Source organism: Cryptomeria japonica, chromosome 1 (genome assembly GCF_030272615.1).
Source record: "Cryptomeria japonica chromosome 1, Sugi_1.0, whole genome shotgun sequence".
Taxonomy (NCBI): Eukaryota; Viridiplantae; Streptophyta; class Pinopsida; order Cupressales; family Cupressaceae; genus Cryptomeria; species Cryptomeria japonica.
In genome coordinates, this window is record NC_081405.1 from 102,872,093 (window position 1) to 102,893,435 (window position 21,343).

The 21,343-nt window shown below is 35.8% G+C and overlaps 1 protein-coding gene across 1 annotated transcript; it reads left to right on the forward strand.

Moving 5' to 3' along the window:
- The first annotated feature begins 11,947 nt into the window (after positions 1–11,947).
- LOC131040660 (eukaryotic translation initiation factor 3 subunit B) lies at positions 11,948–16,614 on the forward strand. The gene is made up of 11 exons (XM_057973616.2): positions 11,948–12,180; positions 12,570–12,804; positions 13,145–13,291; positions 13,694–13,822; positions 13,933–14,061; positions 14,231–14,314; positions 14,497–14,621; positions 14,734–14,932; positions 15,109–15,641; positions 15,733–15,841; positions 15,939–16,614. The coding sequence occupies exons 1-11, from the start codon at positions 12,062–12,064 to the stop codon at positions 16,278–16,280; spliced, it is 2,151 nt and encodes a 716-aa protein (XP_057829599.2). The 5' UTR covers positions 11,948–12,061; the 3' UTR covers positions 16,281–16,614.
- The last annotated feature ends 4,729 nt before the right edge of the window (positions 16,615–21,343 follow it).

Sequence of the window (21,343 nt, forward strand, 5' to 3'; positions counted from 1 at the left end):
GAAAGCTAATGTACTGAGAGGGGAGGGGTGAATCGGTACTCCAAAATTTTTCTTGAATAATAACTTTACTGTTATGCATAAATATCATAGTGCAGTAACATAAAATAAAGTTAAAACAAATAGATAACAATCATACATGATTCACTCCATAACACATATATTTTGGTCACGTAGAAACTCTTGGTTAGAGAGAAAAACTGTGGTGGGGATGGCACCCACAACATCACTACTGCAATAATAAAGAATGCTCAGTTAGAGCTACATTTTAGCTATTTCTGATAGCTTACCCTGTTAGGAGTAAAAAGATCTGTTAGATCTACCTTGCTAAAGGATTTTACAACATTTATTCTGAATGTTGCACCTGGTTAGAGGCTTTACAATTTATAGACTTGATTAGAGTCTTTTACCCTTTTAAAGGTTTCTCTTACAACTTCACAATATTACAATAAAACCATTACAAATATCTGCAACTTTACATCTGGAATGTTATAGCAGATTCTATGTGCTCGGAATAGATTACCTTGCTTATAGCATACCTCGGTAACCCATATAGTAACTCGGTAAACCCTTCTGTTTACTCTGTTCTTCGACTGTTCTCCGAAAACCTTCTCGGTGACCTCTGTGTCTCTGTAACAGTCTTCTTACACTCATTTTCACACCCTTAACTCATGTTGTATAAATAGATCTCTTAAGATGGTGATCCAATTCATTGCTTCGATCTTACAAACAAGATTCCTCGAATGAATAACTAAACAAAATATTTCATTGGTTAGATTGATCTTAAAATCATACACAGTCTTCTAGTGCAATTTCCAATGTAATAACGGTTAGATGTGCCTCGATCTTGTAACACGTTTTCATATGCATGTCCAGGTTCAATGTATCTGGTAACACGTTTCACTCGGTGTATATCAACTCGGCGTGTCATCTTTGCTACTCGGTAGACAGCTCGGTGTATACTACGTTCTGTGACTGCTTTCTTCTGTAACTGACTAGACTGTGCATATCGACTTCTCTGTGTATACCGACTGCATGATTCGGTAGTGTTAACCGACTAGAGTATATAGTATGACTTTGAATATAAAAACTAATGACAACTTGATAAGTAGTAACAGTAATTAGGACAAATATCTAATTATTTAATTAATTATTAATTAGGTCCTTTAATTACTTTTTCACTTAAGTTAAACTTAGGTTCTTTTTGTTATCTAAAGTTTTCTTTTCTAGTATTAGTTCTAGCTGTAGTTGAGCTTAATTTAGCTTGTACTTTGCATTGCTTTAGTTCTCCTACTTTTAGCATTAGGGTTTTGCACTTAAGGTTTCATTCATCCTTTATAAGGGTTCATTAATTCATTGTAATTGTATCTCCAATCAATTAAATGTGCAATAATACAAAATTCTCTGATTGTTATAGAGCATATTATCTTTATTTGATATTTTTTTGTGATAGGTGTTTTGTTTGTAGATGATTCTTGGCTCTTGTGGTTTATTGTCAACTTCTACAATTATGATTCCATAAAATGATAATTGGTGTTGTGTTGAGTTAGGAGGTTAAAAAATTTGTTATAAAAAGGGTTTTGTACACCTTTTACAAGAAATAATTTCAATGAGAGAAAATATTGCCATAATCTATTATCTCAACTTGTGAATACCTCTTCACAACCAACCAAGCTTTATGCTTGTCAACACTACCATCAAGACCTAACTTCTTGAACACCCATTTACACCACATCCCATGGGCTTATGTCCTTTAAGAAAAGGTACCAAATCCCAAGTATTATATCCTTCTTCAAAGAAGCATTATCTTCATCCAGGGTAAGTGCACAAAGATGGGGGGCGAAAAAGGGGTCTTATGATGCCACTTTTTTTTTGAAATCAACAAAGTTTAAACTTTAATGAGAAATTAATGTTAGGTACAACTCAAAATTTGAAGATGCAACAATAACAAACGTTGAAGTGCTTTGAATCTACTTTCTAAACTACTAATTTGTTTTGAAAATGGCGAAGATTAGGGGTTTCAAAAAGGGGCACCACATTTATTGGTCCCCTATTTTAAAATGTTTTTAGAATTTTGAAAATTGCTCTAGTGAGAAACTAGCTAACACCATGTAGTTTATGCCAATTTTTTTGGCTAATTGAATATATAATTTTTTTATAAATTTTTGAAGTGGACACATCTTGAAAAATAGAAATTTGAGCATGCTCCCCACTAAAATTTGTGAAAAACTAATTGAAAATCATTTTTTTCTCTTTTTAAAAAAATTTTGTGTAGAATGGAGTCTAGTTTTTAAAAATGTAATTTGTTTCAAAATTCGATGAACAAGTAAAAATCTATGCCCAAAATACGACATGTTTTTTGACAAAACAATGAACACACTAACAAAAGAAATTAGAGATGAAAACTTTAACATAATCAAATTATGAAAATAATTATATGGCTTGATAGCTAAGACAAAGCTTAACACTATCATAGTGTTTATTTTTGTTTTTATTGAAACACGTGTAAACTTGACAGAGAGCACAAACAAAAATGTGAGAAAATTTTGTATGTTTGCAAAAAGATACGTCTCAAGCCTGAGAAGGATGTCCAAGCCTTTAGGTTGGATGGCCAAGGAAAATCCAAGCCTAAGGCTCAGTGATTCTCGAGGTAGTTACTTTGGCTCACGCCAAATAAATTCAAAAAATGCATTTTTTAAAGTTTGGCGAGTGCCAAATATGGCATATGTCAAATTTATTGTATTAACAATTTTTCTCTCTCACTCTTTCTATTCGTCAATGCAATATATTTAAAAATACAACATTTAATTATAAGTCAGACTTATACTTTAAGTTATATTTTATGTATATATTGGTAGGATGTTTGAGAGTGGTTTAAGATCTCTAGGAGTTATAATGTAGATTCTAGCTTTTAGAATATTCATATAAATTTCAGACAATCAAATTTTTGTAATCAACAAGCTCGTATCAACATTATCTCTTTGGTCTCTCCCTCTCTTTCCTGTGTCCCCCCCCTCTCTCTCACTCCCTCAACCCCTCTCTATGTCTCTAGTATATCCCTCTCTTTCCTTGCATTGCCCTCTCTCTCTGGTCTCTCCCTCTCTTTCCCTTCCTCCCTCTCTTGCACTTGGGCTCTCTCTCTCTCTCTCTCTCTCAACCCCTCCCTCCCTCCATCCCTCTCTCTAACTTGGGTTGTTTCTATTTGTTCTCTTACTCTCTTTCCATCCCTTCCTCTCTCTCACTCAAGCTCTCTCTGTCTTTCACTATCTTTCTCTCTCTTACCCTCCCCCCATTTCTCTGGTCTCTCCCTCTCTTTCCCTCAACCCATCTCTCTCTCTCAACCCCCCTCTCTCTCTCAACCCCTCTCTCTATTCTCTCCCTCTCTTTCCATAAACCTCTCTCTCTTAGGTCTCTCCCTCTCTTTCACTTAACTCCTACCTCCCTCCCTCCATTTCTCTCACTTTGGCTCTCTCTCTCTGCCTCAACCCCTCCCTTTCTTCCTCTCTCTCACTTGGTCTCTCTCTTTCCTCCTCTCTCTCAAGCTCTCCTCTCTTTGTTCCATCCCTCTCTTTCCATCCCTTCCTCTCTCTCTCTCTCTCTCACTTGGTCACTATCTTTATCTCTCTCAACCCCTTCATAGAGAGAGGGAGAGACTTGAGAGAGAGAGTGCCCAAGATAGAGAGAGGGAGGGAGGGAAAGAGAGAGACCTAAGAGAGAAAGAGGTATGGAGGAATGTGTGGGTTGAGGGAAAGAGAGGGAGAGATCAGAGAGAGTGCCCAAGATTGAGAGAGAGCCCAAGTGAGAGAGAGGGAGGGAGAAAGGGAAGGGTTGAGAGAGAGAGAGAGAGATTGATGGAAAGAGAGGAAGAGACCAAAGAGAGAGAGAGTGCATGAGAGAGAGAGAGAGGGAGGAAGGTAGGTCTCTCTCTCTCTCTCAAGTCTCATCTTCTCTTTCCCTCAACCCCTACCTTCCCTTCTCTCTCCCCCCTCTCCCTCTCTCACTTAGTCTCTCTCTCTGGGATCTCTCCCTTGTATATCCTTCTCTTTCCATCAACCTCTCTCTCTCTCTCTCTCTCTCTCTCTCACACACACACACACACACACACACACACACACACACACACAGGATCTCTCTTTACTATCTCCTTGGTATATTAATCTCTCTCTCTCTCAAGTCTCTCCCTCTCTTTCCATCACCCCCCCTCTCTCTCCCCCCCCTAGTATCTCCCTTTATTTCTATCAACCCCTCCCTTACTCCCTCCATCTCTCTCACTTTCTCTCTCTCTAGTCTCTCCCTCTCTTTCCATCAACCTCCCCCTCTCTCTTAGATATCTCCCTCTCTTTCCCTCAACTCCTCCCTTCCACCCCCCTCTCTCTCTCAGGTCTCTCCCTCTCTTTCCCTCCCTTTCTCTCTCTCTCACTTGGGCTCTCTTTTTCTAGAGGTGAGAGACCTAGAACCTAGGGAGAGAGGGGTGAGAGACCTAGGGAGAGAGATAGAGAGGGATAGAGGTGGGTAATGAGATATGTAGGGAGAGGTGGAGGGATATATATACGGATGGAGGGAGAGGGAACAAAGAGGAAGGGATACATGTATAGAGATGGGGGTAAGGAGGGAAGGCAAGGTAGAGAAGGAGAGAGGGTGGGAGAGACCTAGAGAGGGGAGATGTAGAGAGATGAGGGAGACAAAGATGTTCACAAAGAGAGAAAGAGGGATAAGGAGTTAAGGAGAGAGAATGAGAGGGAGGTAAATAACTAGAGAGGGAATAGACCTAGAGCTTGGGGAGAGAGGGGTGAGAGACCTAGGGGAAAGATAGAGGTGAGTGAGATATATGGGGAGAGAGGTGGGTAATGAGATAGGGATGGAGAGGTAGTGAGGTTAAAGGGAAGGAGGAGAGAGATAGAGGGTGGGAGGGAGAAGTAATGACCAAGACAATGGAGAGAGAGAGGGGAGAGAAACAATAAGACAAGGAGAGAGACGAAGAGAGAGTGAGGGAGGAAGGGGTAGAGATGGGGGTAAGGAATGAATGCGAGGTACAAAGGGAGAGAAGGTGGGAGAGATATAGAGAAATAAAGGTAGTGAGGGGAAGGTGTGTGGATAGAGAGAGAGAGAGAGAGAGAGAGAGAGAGAGAGAGAGAGAGAGAGAGAGAGAGAGAGAGAGAGAGAGAGAGAGAGAGAGAGAGAGAGAGAGAGAGAGAGAGAGAGAGAGAGAGAGAGAGAGAGAGAGAAGGGTAGGAAAGAGTGGTAAAGAGGTGGTGTTAGATCTTAGGTTTGAGGTGAGAGAGTGAGATAGAGAGAGGTATAAATGGGATAGAGGAAGAGTGATAGAGAGAGATCTATAGGTTTAGAGTTTGGGGGAGATAAATACAGTGGTATAGAAGAGTAAGAGAATGTTGATAGAAGCATGTTGATTAATGAAATTTGACTGTCTAAAAATTTAAATGATCATCTAAAACCTATAATCTGCATTATAAATCCGAGAGATCTGAAACCACTCTAAAAAATCCTACCAATATATACATGAAATATAAATTAAAGTATAAGAAAGGAAAAACTTATACTTAAATTTTATATTTCATGTAATATTCCTATTGGTAGAGAGAGAGTGAAAGAGAAAGACAATTTACCAATGCTATATGTTTGGCTAGGGCCAAATTTGGCACTAGCCAAATGGAAATGCACTTTTCAAAATGCATTTCCATTTGGCTAGCACCAAATTTGGCGCTTGCCAAACCTATTGGCACACACAAAATATGTTGAGCACCCTATTTGGCGTATGCCAAATGGCTACATTTAAGCAAAAAATTAAATTGGTAACTTTTTGGTCCCCTATCTTGGTGCACTTACCCTCCATGGCTTTCATTTAGGAAATTGCATTACTTATACCTATAGCCTCTCTAATAGTCTTAGTCTCATCCGTGTTAGCAATCAGAGTGAAAACACAACTAAAATATAACATTGAATAACCAAACCTTTTTGGTTGTGGCCTAATTCTCGTATTCCTCAAAGACTAAGGTTGAGGTTCTTCTTTTCTTGAACTTTAAGAGCTACTAGAGCTCTCCTCATCATCAAGTCTAATAGGAGCTCATAGTTCCACTTTCTCAAGGGTAGAAGGAACCTAAACTACCTCCTTATTTTGTTTCTCCTCTTTCTTTAGTTGTAGCTCGATAGTTGAAAATTTCATCTCTTTGAAAATAACACTTTTGTTGTTGAGAACCTTCTCTATCATTGGATCCCAAAGCTTTTACCCTTTTACATCAACACCATAACAAATAAAGATGCACTTAATAGATTTGTTCTCCAACTTAGATCTATTCTCATTTGGCATATGAGCATATGCTTCATAACCAAATACTCCGAGGTGTCTCCTCATAGGATTCTTTCCTGATCATACCTCCATGTGTGTCATATCTACAAGTGCTAATGTAGGACTTGTCTATTGACTAGATAGTAGGTAATGGCTACATTTTTTGACCCAAAACTTTTGTTCAAGGCCAACACTACTAAGTGTACTCCAAGCCTTCTCCATCAACATCCTGTTCATCCTCTTTGCAACTCCATTTTGTTGAGGGGAGTACTGAGTTGTCTTATGCCTCTTAATCCCATGGTAATTACAAAACTTGCCAAAATCTATTGAGAAAAACTTGTCACTATTGTTAGTTTTCAAATACTTAAACTTTCTACTAGTTTGATTTTCAACAAGTAAATAAACAAATGTCCTACTATAGTAATCAATGAATGAAACAAAGTACACGTATCTAGAAATCAAAGGAACATTTAATGGACCAAAAACATCAGAATGTCCTAAATCCAACAAACTAGAAGACTTGTGAGAACTCAAATAAAATATAACATGGTTTTGTTTACCATAGATGAAATGTTCACAAAACTTGAACTCATGATTACAATCGTAACGATCCTCGATGAGGCATTTATTCTTTAGGGTTTTGAGACTCTTATCATGAATGTGAACAAGTCTTTGGTACCATAACATTTTCTTCTCCACTTGAAGCTTCATCTCTAAAGAAATGGCACCTTAGGTACCCAAAAAGCATGACCATCAGATGTAGAAGCAACATACCTCTTCATAGCTCGATTTGATAGTGAAGATGAAGAATCTAGACCTCTTCTTTGGCTCCATAGAGGTAATATTACCCTATATAGGATCTGCATATAAGGTGCCAATCTATACACCCTTAGCAAGCACCATAACCGCTTTGGTCATATTGCATCGACTTTGCAATAAAATAACCTGCACACTCACATCACTCAATTTACTTAAATAAAGTAGGTTTCATGCCAAACCTAAGATATGTAGAACACCATTGATCCCCTTCACTTTACCATTAGGGAATTTGATCTTGACTCTTCCACAACCAACAATCTTTAAATGAGAATCATAGCCAAGATAAACCATCCCACCATCAAATTATTTATACTCCGTGAACCAACCTGTGTGAGGTCATATGGAAAGATGCACCCAAATATATCAACCACACATCTTTTGATGCATGCATTTCCAAGGTTGTGATAGAGGCTTCATCCCCATCTTGAGAGGATTTGTCTAAATCTGAATCGAAGGGATTTTTTTTCTTCTTTTTCTCCTCCTTACATTCTTTATGGAAATGACCAATTTTTTTGCAGTTCCAACACTTCACCTTGGAATTTCCAAGAGACTTAGATCTCCCATAGGATTTGGATCTACCTCTTTCACCTTTTTTGTTCTTCTTCTTTCCTTTCTCTTTTGATCTTCCACAAATTGTAAGAGCCACCTTAGTTGACTCTAAAGTTTTCCTTCACATCTCTTTAGAAAGTAACGATGCTACCACCTCATCCATCTTGAACTTGGTGTTTGTACTCTTGATAGCCATAACAAGGTAGTCTCATGAGTTCGACAAAGAATACAACGATTCTCCTTGATCTTGTCACCAACAAAATACAACTAAGAAACTATCATGTTGAATGCATTGAGATGATCAACAATGAATCCTCATTCCATCTGCAAAGAATACATCATCTTTCTCAGGAATAGCTTGTTTACTAGGGACTTAGCCTGATAAACATCTCCAAGATTCCTTGAAAGAAGTAATGTCATCTTCTCTTCATGGATATTTAATAGAGTGAATACTGTCAAACAAAGCCTTAGGAGGACCTTAGCTTTACGATCTATCGTATCCTAGATATCCTAGGCCACGGTGATAGGTTTTGCTCTAGATATCACAACTCATAAATATTAATCTACTAGCATATTCTCCATTTTCAACTTCTATAGTTTAAAATTGCTTCCATTAAACCTCTCCATCTCAACTTTTCTAAATTTCTTGTTGCCTTCTTCTTGCAACAAGTTTTTAAAAAAATACTACAAAATATCCCACTCAAATTCAGATCAGTACAAAAATCCACTACTAAAAAAAAGACCAAAATTAGCTAGGCTTTGACAATAATTGAAAGGAAGCAAAGTACAAAAAATGCTTCCAAACACTAACCTAGCGGGAGAGATATTAAATTTTTTTCCTACAATCTTAACTACTATAGTAAAAGAAACATATACAGAAAGAGATACTAAGCATGCATACAAATTACCATAATTAACACACAATATACATGGGGAAAACCCTTTCGGGAGAAAAACTCACACTCCAAAAGCACAACAATTTTGTATTATTTGTAAACAAAGTAGTTACAATACAATGATAGCACTAGGATTCTTAAATAGGAGTATACTACTATCAATCCTACATTTGGAATGATTCTAGTAGCTCAACTTTACCTACAAACAACTTTTCAGAATACTAGATACATTAAGCTCTCCAAGACATATAATTTATACAAAATTCAAGCAAGGAGGAAGCTTCTAGGATAACCCAAAATAAATAGGTGTCCAAAACCAAGTGGCACATTTCCCAGCCACTAGTAAGCATGCAAATGACACTTGTATGCCATTTTCTAGCTCCTCATACATAGTTCCAAACTTGGGCCCCAAAATTTACTATAATAGGGTATGATAGATCTTCTTACACACTTTATAATTGTCATAAAACTTGTCATAAATGACAACACTCACAACTATAAGAGAAGCTATCATAACTGATTCTCTTACAACATGTCATGCCACAACTTGGGCACCCACCTTCTCCATGTAAAGGTGTCTCTTGACACTTGCTCATTCTGTCATAAAGTTAGGCTCTTATGCATCATAACTTGTCATAAGTCATTATAGCTTCTTACAAACTACCTAAGGTGTCAACACATGTCAAAGTAACTCTACCACAAAGTGGGATGTCTACTTTCTCATGTGGGGACAAAAATATCCTTACCACATCCCATATCACCTCCTAGTATGCTAACAACTCATTGTGTCATGTCACACAAGATGACAAAATAAGATGTGCAAGAAAATACAATAGAGGCATATAATTAAATACATTTAAATGAATAAATCAATGCTAGGAAATACTAAGGTTGAGACACCTTAGCTCCCAAAATTCATTAGGGATATATTAGTTTAATTCTTCATTTCTTTTGAGGTTGAGTATATCATGAATCAGACAAATCAAAGTTGGGTCAATCAAATGTGGTAGAATGATATCTATTGAAAGCATTTATCTTAAACCCTAGTTTCAATGGAGGTTCCTTCTTTTGATGGAAATGAAGATACATTATAATGATTATAAACATACAAAACATACGAAGGTAAAACGATAGCATGAAAAACAACTTTTGGGTTCTTATTAAGAGGTGAAGTTAGTCCATAGTATGTACCACTACATAAGGATATTTATGGTTTGGATGAACTAGAACGAGATTTCTTAGATAGATGAGCTCAAAAAGAGAGGAACAAAAGAATATAGAGAAGGAGAAACTTAGGAGGGGATACAAATACATGCACTTTAGCTCCAACGAAGGAAGATTCAATCCTTTAGATTCTTGGATGCATTCAAAAGGAAAAGGTTATTGTTGCTATTAATCCTATTAGTAAGTATGACTTCATCAACATGGAATTAGCCAAAAAAACCTATATTTACAAGCAAAGAAAGGTATTAAAATATTGGGTAAAGATATTCAACTTTTTGAAGATTTAAAGCTTGTTATGGATAGATATGTTTCACATTAAAAAGTTCATGTTTTGGAAATGAATGAGTTGGAAATTGTTCTTTGTTATCCTTAGTTATAATATTTGGAAACAATAAACATCAATATGCAAAAGAAGTTCATGAAGCTTTGGTATAGGAGGAAAAAATTATATTACAAGATATTGCACATAATGTAGTTCAAAGGAAAGTCAAGGAAGAGCAAGTTTAGGAATCTCATGAAGATTGTAACAATGAAATGGAGAAAACACAAGAAGAGCAAGATGTTGAGACAAAAAGAGGAGACAAGTAATGATATTGAAGAGCCAATAAAACAAGTGGCAAAAAATGGTAAAAAAACAAAGAAGGTTCTAGTGATAAAAAGGGTATTTTTAAAGACAAATTAGCCCCCTACCCTTTCAAAAACGAAAAGAGAAAGTGCTACTTGTTTCTCACACTTGCATACCATGAACATTCATTTTTAATATACACGTCTATTTTCATAGGCTAGATTATCAATGCCAATTAGAATATCTATATCCTAATGTGTCATAATAAGCAAGTTGTTGATGATGGTATGGTGTATTTATCTTTTATAAAATTTGAATATTGATCCAAAATTTGAGGAGGACCAAAATTACTTCTTTCTACCTTTTGTTATCGTGTCCAAACAGGATTAAGTTAGAATTCAAAAGTAATTTCCACATATAGATCAATGGATTGGGTATAGGAGCTATAAATATAATGAAGTACTAGACTTAGTTCTTCCTATTTGCCACTATTGAACCAAACAAGCTTGAGTCAGATGTGAAAAGTATTTTCCTCTATAGAAAGCAGGTGGCCTAAGTATAGGAGTTGTAGATACGATAAATCTAAGACCATCCACAAGAGCAAACTAACTCTTAAGTAAATAAACTAACTACTAGCATAGCTATCTTTTAAAAAAACTTATATAAAAGATTTTGAGAGATATCATTCTAAGAGTGCCTCTTTCTCCTATCAAATGTCTTTACACATTTTTGTAAAGGTAGACATGGCAATTTTAAGACTACTAATATTTTTCATATATCTATTATTTTATTTGCAGAAGTACATATCTATTTAGTAAAGTTATCTAACTAAAATCATTTTATTCATTATAGATAGATGATAATAATCATACACACAAATATCATCTCATTTTTGAAGTAAACATTATTCACATAGATATTAAAAATATTTACATAGAAAATAAAACAATCCTTGAAATAGACATTAAAATAATTTTTTTATTTAATTTATCTTTTCAAAATATAATTATTATTAAAAAAAAAAAATTTTCAATATATTTTTAAAGAAATAAAAATAAAAAATAAAATTTAAATATTTTAAACTAAAACTCAAAAAAAAAAATTCAATAATTTTATTAAAGAAATAAAAATAAAATTTAAATAATTTTATTAAAAAACTCAAAAAAATTATGTAAAAGAGATATATTTTTGAGTGATCAATTCTACTGTAATAAAAAATCACCTCTCTAAAAAGACGCAACTATTCTCACTCCAAAAATACCAAAAATACTTGAGTGCGATTTTCCAAGCGATCAATAACATGATGTACGTTTTACATGTTTTGGAACCAGTTTAACTTTTGCCTTTCTAAAATGATATTTTAAATATTATATTATCAAAATTATTATATTTATTTATTTATTTTAATAAGTAAATAGCTGCAGAGGGGCAGGACCCTTGTATTAAAAAAGGAGGAGAATACAAGCCCTGATTCAATTAGAGTGGTAAGGAGAAAGAAAAAACTATTATATTTATTATTATTATTAAATATTAATGTTTCTAACATAGAAAGTAATAAAAAATGAATTTTTATTATTACCCATTGTAGAATGCCTCTAAATGAGTTTGCTCACCGTTTAGCTGTGAAGCCCTAACAGAGATCCGATAAACCCCTAAACGTTTTTTGCCCTTCCTTTTTCCTTCATCTGATACTGACGTGCTCTAAGCATGGCAGAGACTATGGAGATGCCTCTGCCGGTGCCTGCTCATCAGCTGAACATCGATTTTTCGCAGGTGGATTTGGATGCAATGCAGCTGCCTCCTGGTGAAGACTTCGGCATCAAGAGGTGGGTGGATTTTCAGCATGTTAAACATCTTTAGGGCCCTTGAAAGCCTCTTTTTTGTCAATCAGTTTTGAGCCTGAATTGTGTCTTTCACTGGTAGCCAAAAGAATGCAGATGCCATCGGGTTTGCATTCTCTGTCTTTTTTTCCATGGTTCTTTTGTAGGTCTCCGATATTTTTTGGAGTTTAAACAATCATAACCATCTTTCATTGCTTAATCATCTAATTTAATCCTAGTCCAAATCAGAGATCCAAGTAATTTAATGTCTTTGTAAGTTTGCTCACCACAGAATGGAACTGTGGCGTATGGTTTGAAGTGGCAATGGCTCTGCCAAGAACTATAGCGAGTGCTTTCCCTATTTGCTAATGTTTTTTTATTTTTTTTAATTGCAGTGATGATGAAGAGGAACAAGAAGACTCATTGGAGTTTGAGACGGGGTTTGGTAATGTCATTGTTGTTGACAATCTTCCTGTTGTGCCTCCTGAGAAGTTTGAGAAACTTGAAGGTGTTGTTCGTAAGATTTTTGGCCAGATTGGAACAATCAGGGACAGGGGTCTGTGGATGCCAGTTGATCCTGAGACACAGAAGACTAAAGGTTATTGTTTTATAGAGTACAACACTCCTCAGGTATGGTTTATGGACTTCCATTTTGGTTTGAATGCTTTGTATTGACGCATTTTTCAAATGGACTGGTAGGTTTAGGTTATACATAATGGCATATAGAAGTTACAATTTATAATTAATTTTGAGTATTTGTTTTTATATGCAGAGAACATTTTGTTCTCGACTTGCCAATTGCAACCTTATGCCTAGTATTTCTAGATGGTTTATATCCTAGATGAGATCTTCAATTTTGGAATCTTGATTTTTATATTAAGCAAGATGATTGTGTTGATGCTTTCACTCCTTTTTTCCTGTGTAACGATGTTACCTAATATTTTTCCATTTTGCTTTTTGATTGGTGCAGGAGGCACAAACAGCAAAAGATCAAACGAATGGATATAAGCTGGACAAAGCACACATTTTTGCTGTTAACATGTTTGATGAGTTTGAGAAATACATGAAAGTATCAGACGAATGGGTTCCTCCTGAAACCAAGACATATTCTCCCATTGTACGTACTCCTTTTTATTCGTTGTTTTTTACAGCAAATTCAGTTTGTTTGGATTCTTCACGGTTCAAAATATATTTTGAAGTCGTAGAAAAGGTCTACCTGAAAATTCACTTAAAATGAATGTTTAAATATTACTATTAACTATATATGCCACGCATTTTCATCCTTCACTTCTGCTTTCTATTGGCAACATTATAGCTTATCCAAAACTATTCAATTTACACAAGAATTAACTGGAATGCTCATTCATAAATATTTTCATCTTGAAAACTTAACTATTGACTTTTGCTTATTGTAAGTGTGAACCATCTGCTAACAAGTTTGACAATTTAGTGTTATATGCCCTGGAATTCTAGGCAATCTTGTTTTTCATTTATGAATTGAAGCATTCTTATTTTGCAGGAAAATTTACACCTGTGGCTTACAGATGAGAAGGGACGTGACCAAATTGTCATTCGTGCTCAGTCAGATACTGAAGTTTACTGGAATGATGCTAGGCAATCGAAGCCTGAATTAGTGTACCGCCGTACAGTTAAGAAGATCATGGCACTAGCTGCAGAAATTTTTATCTACTGAAGAGAGACAAAATGAATGTTTTTTATTTTCCACTCTACTGAAGCTTAGAACCCATTCTTTTGCAGCATTGGACTGAAAGTTTTGTTCAGTGGTCACCACTTGGAACATACTTGGCAACTCTTCACAGGCAGGGAGCAGCTGTTTGGGGAGGTGCTACCACATTTACCAGATTGATGCGTTTTGCACATACACAGGTTTGTTTGGTGCAAAGTTTACTTGGGTGGCTGTGAATTATTATAATTGAGAATTATTTCTTTGTTGTGCTATTGAGAATCTTTGATATCACATAAATATTTGATAGAAATCATTCTTTTGTCAAATATAGAATAGAAATATGACATATCTCCTATATTCTTCTTGTAGGTTAGATTGATTGATATATCACCCGGGGAGAAATTCCTGGTAACTTACAGCAGCCATGAGCCTAGTAACCCAAGAGACACACAGGTAGTTTAGCAGTGGAGATACTATGTAATTAAATATTTCAGAAAAATACTGTCTTCTTATTGAAAAACATGGTTGAGATATTAAGTACAGGTCATTTTTTAATATATTTTATTTCAAAGGTCTTGTGAATTTTCTCTAACAAGAATGTGAATTTTCTCTAACAAGAATGCCTTTTGTTCAAGAGGGTTACTCTCAACATCTTTGATATGAGGACTGGTACCGTAGCAAGAGAATTTAAAGGAAGTGCTGATGATTTTGCAACTGGTGGAACTGGAGGAGTTGCTGGTGTGTCTTGGCCTGTATTCAGGTATTTCTTTGCAATTTGTTAATAGTGTTTGTATATCAATGATTAATATTGTTGTTGCTTGCATCTCTTAACAGTGACCATTTCTAATTTGATGCAAATCAAATCTGACCAGATGGGCAGGTGGCAGAGATGATAAATATTTTGCCAGGATTGGAAAAAATGCTATCAGTGTCTATGAAACAGATACAATGGGTCTCCTTGACAAGAAACTCCTCAAAGTTGACAATGTAATGGATTTTAGTTGGTCTCCAACAGATCCAATTCTATCACTGTTTGTGCCAGAGGGAGGTGGTGGAAACCAACCTGCAAGAGTGAGCTTTTTAACGTTGTTACTTTGACAAATCCTTTACATTTATCAGTTTATAATCAAATTGTATGCTTTCAGTTAAAAGTCCTATTTAAGAATATTGAACAAGTGATACAAATTACTATGCTTTATAGGGCTCTGGTTTAGGTAGTTTTATTAAATAAGTGCCATTTCTCTCAGGTTAGTCTTGTACAAATTCCTGGAAGGGAAGAACTGAGGCAGAAAAATCTCTTCAGTGTAAGTGATTGCAAGATGTATTGGCAAAGCAATGGAGACTACCTTGCAGTAAAAGTGGACCGGTATACAAAAACCAAGAAAAGTACCCACACTGGATTTGAACTTTTCCGAATCAAGGAAAGAGATATTCCCATAGAAGTCTTAGAATTAGAAAACAAGAATGACAGAATTGTTGCATTTGCTTGGGAGCCCAAAGGGCACAGGTTTGCTATCATTCATGGAGATGGGAGTAAGCCAGATGTCAGTTTCTATTCAATGAGGAGCCCTAATAATGTTGGTCGGGTTTCTAAACTCGCCACTATTAAAGGAAGATCAGCAAATGCACTTTTCTGGTCTCCTATTGGGCGCTTTATTATTTTGGCAGGGCTGAAAACTCACAATGGCCAGCTTGAATTTTACAATGTGGATGAACTTGAGACAATGGCAACTGGTGAGCATTTCATGGCAACTGATATTGAGTGGGATCCTACTGGAAGGTAATTTTTTTTTTCTCTATGTTACATAAGGTATCGGTGATTTGCTGCTTTGTGCTTCTCTGATAGCTGCCGATACACTGTCTATTTACAGATATGTAGCAACATATGTTACAACTGTTCATGAAATGGAAAATGGCTTCAACATATGGTCATTCAATGGAAAGCTATTATATCGTGTTTCTAGGGATCATTTTTACCAGGTGAGAATCCAAAAGCATGTTGAAAGCCATGCTGCACTAGTTAAAAGTAGACGCTTTATAGCTCTGTATTTATATATGCCTTTACTGTAATTCACAGCTGTTATGGCGCCCAAGGCCTCCCTCTCTATTGAGTCCAGAGAAAGAAGAGGAGATTGCCAAGAATTTGAAGAAGTATAGCAAGAAATATGAGGCTGAGGATCAGGATGTTTCATTATTGTTAAGTGAACAAGACAGGGAGAAACGAAAGAAATTGCAGGAGGAATGGCAGGGCTGGGTCAATGAATGGAAACGTCTACATGAAGAAGAAAGATTCCTTCGACAAGCATTGCGTGATGGAGAGCCCAGTGATGAAGAAGAAGAATACGAAGCAGAAGAAGTGGAAGCTGAAGAGGTATTAGATGTTGCAGAAGAGATTGCTTCATATGGTTTTGAGGACTGAAGTACTAGAAAATAGGTTGCTAATGTCAACCCCATTCAGGAAAGTATACAGTTGTGCCTTTCTGCAGGCAAATATCTCAGATTGTGCAGTAGTTTTTCTTATTTTATGGGCACATTTTTCTATTGCGGAACTACTTCGAATTTGTTTTTAGTTGAGTTGTAAAATGCCCAATTTAACATGAAAAAAGTGCAATAAGAAAACTTTTGCTTGTTTGTTGCATGGTATATGCCTAGAGGTGGTTTCATTGTCACATTTTATTCAACTTTTATCAAGAAAAATACATTGTAAAATTTTTATCATGCAAGACGCATTCAAGAAGTGTGATGTTATTAGATGCTGCTGGGGGGATTTTGTATTCTTAGATTATATATTTGTCACAATGACAGATTTTGGTGAGTTCATATGTCTTTTGCTTTGATTTTAATTTTGTTCAAGGGTAACACAAAGCTTTGATCCTATATATAGGAGGCAGTAAGCAGTCGATCATCAAAATTCAATTTTTTTCTTGTTATGAGATAATTAGAGGTTACCATTTCTAGGTCTAGATATTTGTATCTTGACAACACTTCAAGGGACGCTCGTTTGAATTGAAAGGCTGTCTAAATCACACATATCCCCTATATCAAGATTGATAAAATTGTGACAAATATTCTTTAAAGAAATCACTTTTTATTATTGGTTTTGTGATAAATTAATTGATGGTGACTTTTCTTGGTCATGTCGATTCCCCAATGAATTGAATGAGCAGAAGTGGCATGTGCCCTTCTTGTCAAGGGTAACTTTTAAGCTAGGCTGGGGGCATTTAGCAAGTCTTCTTTCTGCATGGAGATGGTGATGGTGTTGGTGTTAATGAGCACTTCATGCTTGTTGAAGATGTTGTGGGGAAAAGCCTGCGTCGTTCTTGAAGATGTTGTGGGGGGAAGCCTGCGTTGTTCTTGAAGATGGTCTTCTCAGGTGCCACCTATATCTTGCTGGGATGAAAGCCATCTCTTTGCCATTGCCACTGATCAACACCTCCGTTCGTTGCACAAAACTCTCTACCACACTACTTGCCATTGCCACGCTCACTAACATCATCACCATCTTCATCACATTCTGCCTCACTGACCTACAGTTCATTCCCCTTCAACCCTTTGTTGAGGGGACCAGACAGCCACAGCAAGTGGCTATCCAGCCAACTAAGATACAACCCATACGAAGGAGAGTTTTAAAAAAAAAGTTGGTGTTCTCCTTTGTATGGGTTGTGTTTTAGTTGGCTGGATAGCCGATTCTGAGCACCATCTATTTAAATATAGTTTGGTTGGTAGGAGTTTGGTGATGTCATCCTTTGCCCCTTATCCACCATCGAAAATCCACTGATACTATGCTTGTAAGGCTAAAAGTAGAAAGATACCAGATCCAGGATGTTAAAGAAAGTGACTGGCAAAAGAAATTTAAAACAAGTGTGCTAAGAACCTGATCAAATTTAGATATTCCTGTTGCAATGGGAAAAGTGTATACAGTGGGAAAATAGAAGTGGTAGATTTTTTGAACACGACAGTATTTGTTGTAAATACGATGTGTAGTCCTTCTAATCTTTACCATTGATCTATATATTTCATCTAATGCTCCTCACTAAAGAAACGTCAATTGGCATAATTAGGAGTTGGGTCCATTAATTGAAATGTTATTTTTAGAAATTAAATGAAATAGATGGAGTATTTAGCTTTTGAGAATGGTGGTGAAGAATTAATGTCAACTATGTTGGGAAGTCTGTTATGACTAGGAAGAGGTAGACCCTTCATTTCCTTTACGTGCATCTTTGTTATATAATAGATTATTTTTGTAAAACGTTTGCCTAATGATTAATTTTGAGAGTTAATGGATGTGCAGCTAGCTTTGGTTATTAAACAAATTCTTAAGTTGTGTGCTTTGGATTCTGTGACTTTCAATCATATCCTTAGAGAATGAAATAGTGTTGCAGATTGTTTGGTCAAATGGGCTTCGGATCAAATTTATAATTGGAATATTGTGGAATGGGACCAATTATCCCCGGAATTGTCCCAAGAGTTGGACTCCTTAGTGGAGATTGATAGGGTTCGTTAATGTCTTTGCTTTGTATCCTTCTTTTTTTGAATAAATCTTTACCCCTTTTAAATTTCAAAATAGAAATTTCTGTTATAATTTTTCTTTCACATTCTTCTACAACATATGAATAATATATTGAGTAGTATCAAATTTGGCATATCTAAGAAGTGCATTAGACATTGGATATACGTAATATCTCCTTTTTAAGTAAGATTTAATATAAATAATAGTATTAATGGATCAAAGAATACGAAGAAGTGCATTAGACATTGGATATACGTAATATCTCTTTTTTAAGTAAGATTTAATATAAATAATAGTATTAATGGATCAAAGAATATGATGTAAGGAGTTATGACTATTGGAGGATTAAAGGTCTAAAAGGAATGGATCAATCATTAACTTGGAAATCAAGTGGGAAAAATATGAAGAATCTTGAGGAAATAAATAGCTATTTTCAAAAGACAACAAGTAAGGATGAATGGTTGTGACTCATTCACGAAAGCTTGTGACGCTGGTGCAGGAGCACCCAAGGCAAGAATGGCCATCATGAGGCCACAATGAAGATCAAGAAGATATTTGTGTTGTAAGGTCAATCATGACCATTTGGATATGTAATTAAGGCAATTAAAGCTATATCTATTCATGTATTGAGTCAATGTAATCAAATTGTGAATGTTGTCATATGGGGAAAACAATGTCAAAATGAGTAATGTAATGGGGTTCAAGGGTAGATAGGAGTTTTTTTTATAATGTTTTGTTGTTTCATAAGGTCTCAAATGACCATATTGATATAATAGGTTGATTAAGTTGAGTCATGTAGCAAGAAAGATCAAAACTTGTCAATTGACAACTAAAAGTGTCAAAATTGACAACAAGTGCACAAAATTGGTTGAATAGGTAGTTGGAAAGTGGTTGGTCGGTTCTCCATGAAGGGAAATGATATATATATGCTTGTAATGATCCAACAAAAGGAGAGTTGTCGAAGTATTGAGTTTTGATAACAATAAAGTTGGTTTTCTGTACTTTTCATGGTTTTCTCCGTGTAACAGTCTGATATCAGATCATTATAGTGGTAAATATTGTTGCATTTTGTTTAATCATTTGGTGGATATGTTGAAGGCTTGAATGTTTTAAATATTGGCTTTTGTTTCAGTAGATTTCATTTAGTTTCAAAGAAATTATTTAAGTTTTTTTTATAAAACTGACAAAACCTTGTCCTAGGGTAACCAATGAGCTTTTAAAATGTAGAACCATTGTGTTTTTCGTGTAATATGCCCTCAAACTTGGTTGATGAAGGGGAGAGGGTTTGTATTTTATGTGTCACCATTGGCAGGAGACCATGCAGTGTTTTGGCACGAGTTTTGGATGGAGGAAGAGAGTAGTTTGTTGAAGATGAATGTGTGACTGTCTCAGAAAATACAGTCTCGGTTCGAGGGGAATCTCTCACAATTTAATCGTTGGATTTTTCTCAGTTTTTGATATGTTGTTGGTAACCAAGGTTTCGAGGATCTCACTAGAGCGATTGGATAAATACTATAGGGTTAAAAAGGTTATAGACAACCGAGTACGGGTCTATGAAGAAAGACCGGTAAAGTTCTTGTTTGACAGTCTAAAGATTAGATTATTTGTGAGTATGTTAACCCAAGTTCAAAGGGGGTTATACATTGTGTTAAGAGTCTTTTCATGTTCAGTAGAGGTCAAAGATCTGAGAGGAAAGAGTTGTTCAAGGTGAGAGTCTAAATGCAAGAGTTGTTGAGGTTATGGGAAGAGTTTGTGGGACAGTCACAATCATTTGGTTGTCCAATGTGTTGATAGAGGTTTGATGTTGTTAATAGGCCATTGTGAGTGTCTTGGAGTATGGGAATGATTTGGTTGAGTGAAGATGAGCCATTGTTGTCATTTTAAGGAGTGGAGTCTAATTGCTATGGTGAAGGGTGCTGACAAGTCAAGGTTGTGATTGCTGTCATGGGAATAAGTTTATGTTCAGTCAAATGAGTGAGTGTTCAAACAAGAAGTTGTAGATCAGAAGATGTGTTACTTGGTTGATGTGAGTGAGTTGTGAGTGTTGATGAATCTTGGAGATAGGTCCTAAGGTGGAATAGTGTTTTGTTACCAAACAAGGGGAAATGAAAAATTTCCTAATGACAAAGAATGGGCCCATGATGCCTCTGCATCAGATGACCTCAAGAATAAGATTATAAAAGGGAGATGCTTTCCTTGGGAGATCATCAAGGAAGAAATAAATAATTAAAAAATTAGGAATGAAGGAAAAAATTATTGTTCCCAAAGGTAACAATGAAGGGTGGTGACTCAATTCTTGTGAAAGGTGGTGTGGCTCTTTCACCAATAAGATATAAAGAGGAGGTCATTTCTTTGGGAGGAGATAATTCATTCAAGCAAATGGACCAACAAGCATCAAAAGATCAATCCATTCATCAATCAATTTAATAATTCAAACACAAATCATTTAAATATCAATCATTCAAACATCAACCTTTGAAGTATTGAATCAACAAATCATCCAATCATCAAACTGGGAATGAGGGAATCAATTGACCATAAATTCATATATCGGCTCACAAGATAATTCAAAATAAGAGGACATAAATCAATTAACAGTCAATCAAGCATCAATCTAGAAGCAATAAAAAAGAATTCAGTTCATCAATCCAAGGTAGAACTCCATAAATACACTCTATAATACATATAATTTTAGAAATTCATTAAAGAATTATTACTAAGAACATTCAAATATTATTCAAGGGATTACTTGTCAATCCATCAAGAAATACTATTCAATAATAGTCTAGCAAATATACCAATCACCAATTCGGAACTCTAGTTATACTTGCGAATTGAATGGGATCCAAGCCCATGGGGTGGGTAAGGTTTGGAAGGACAAGGTCTTTTCCTATCCTTTGGCAAGCTAGGGACTAGGTCCTTGGTGTTGTCACTAGATGAGGTTTGGGCTCCCATAGTGAGTTAGGGTTTGG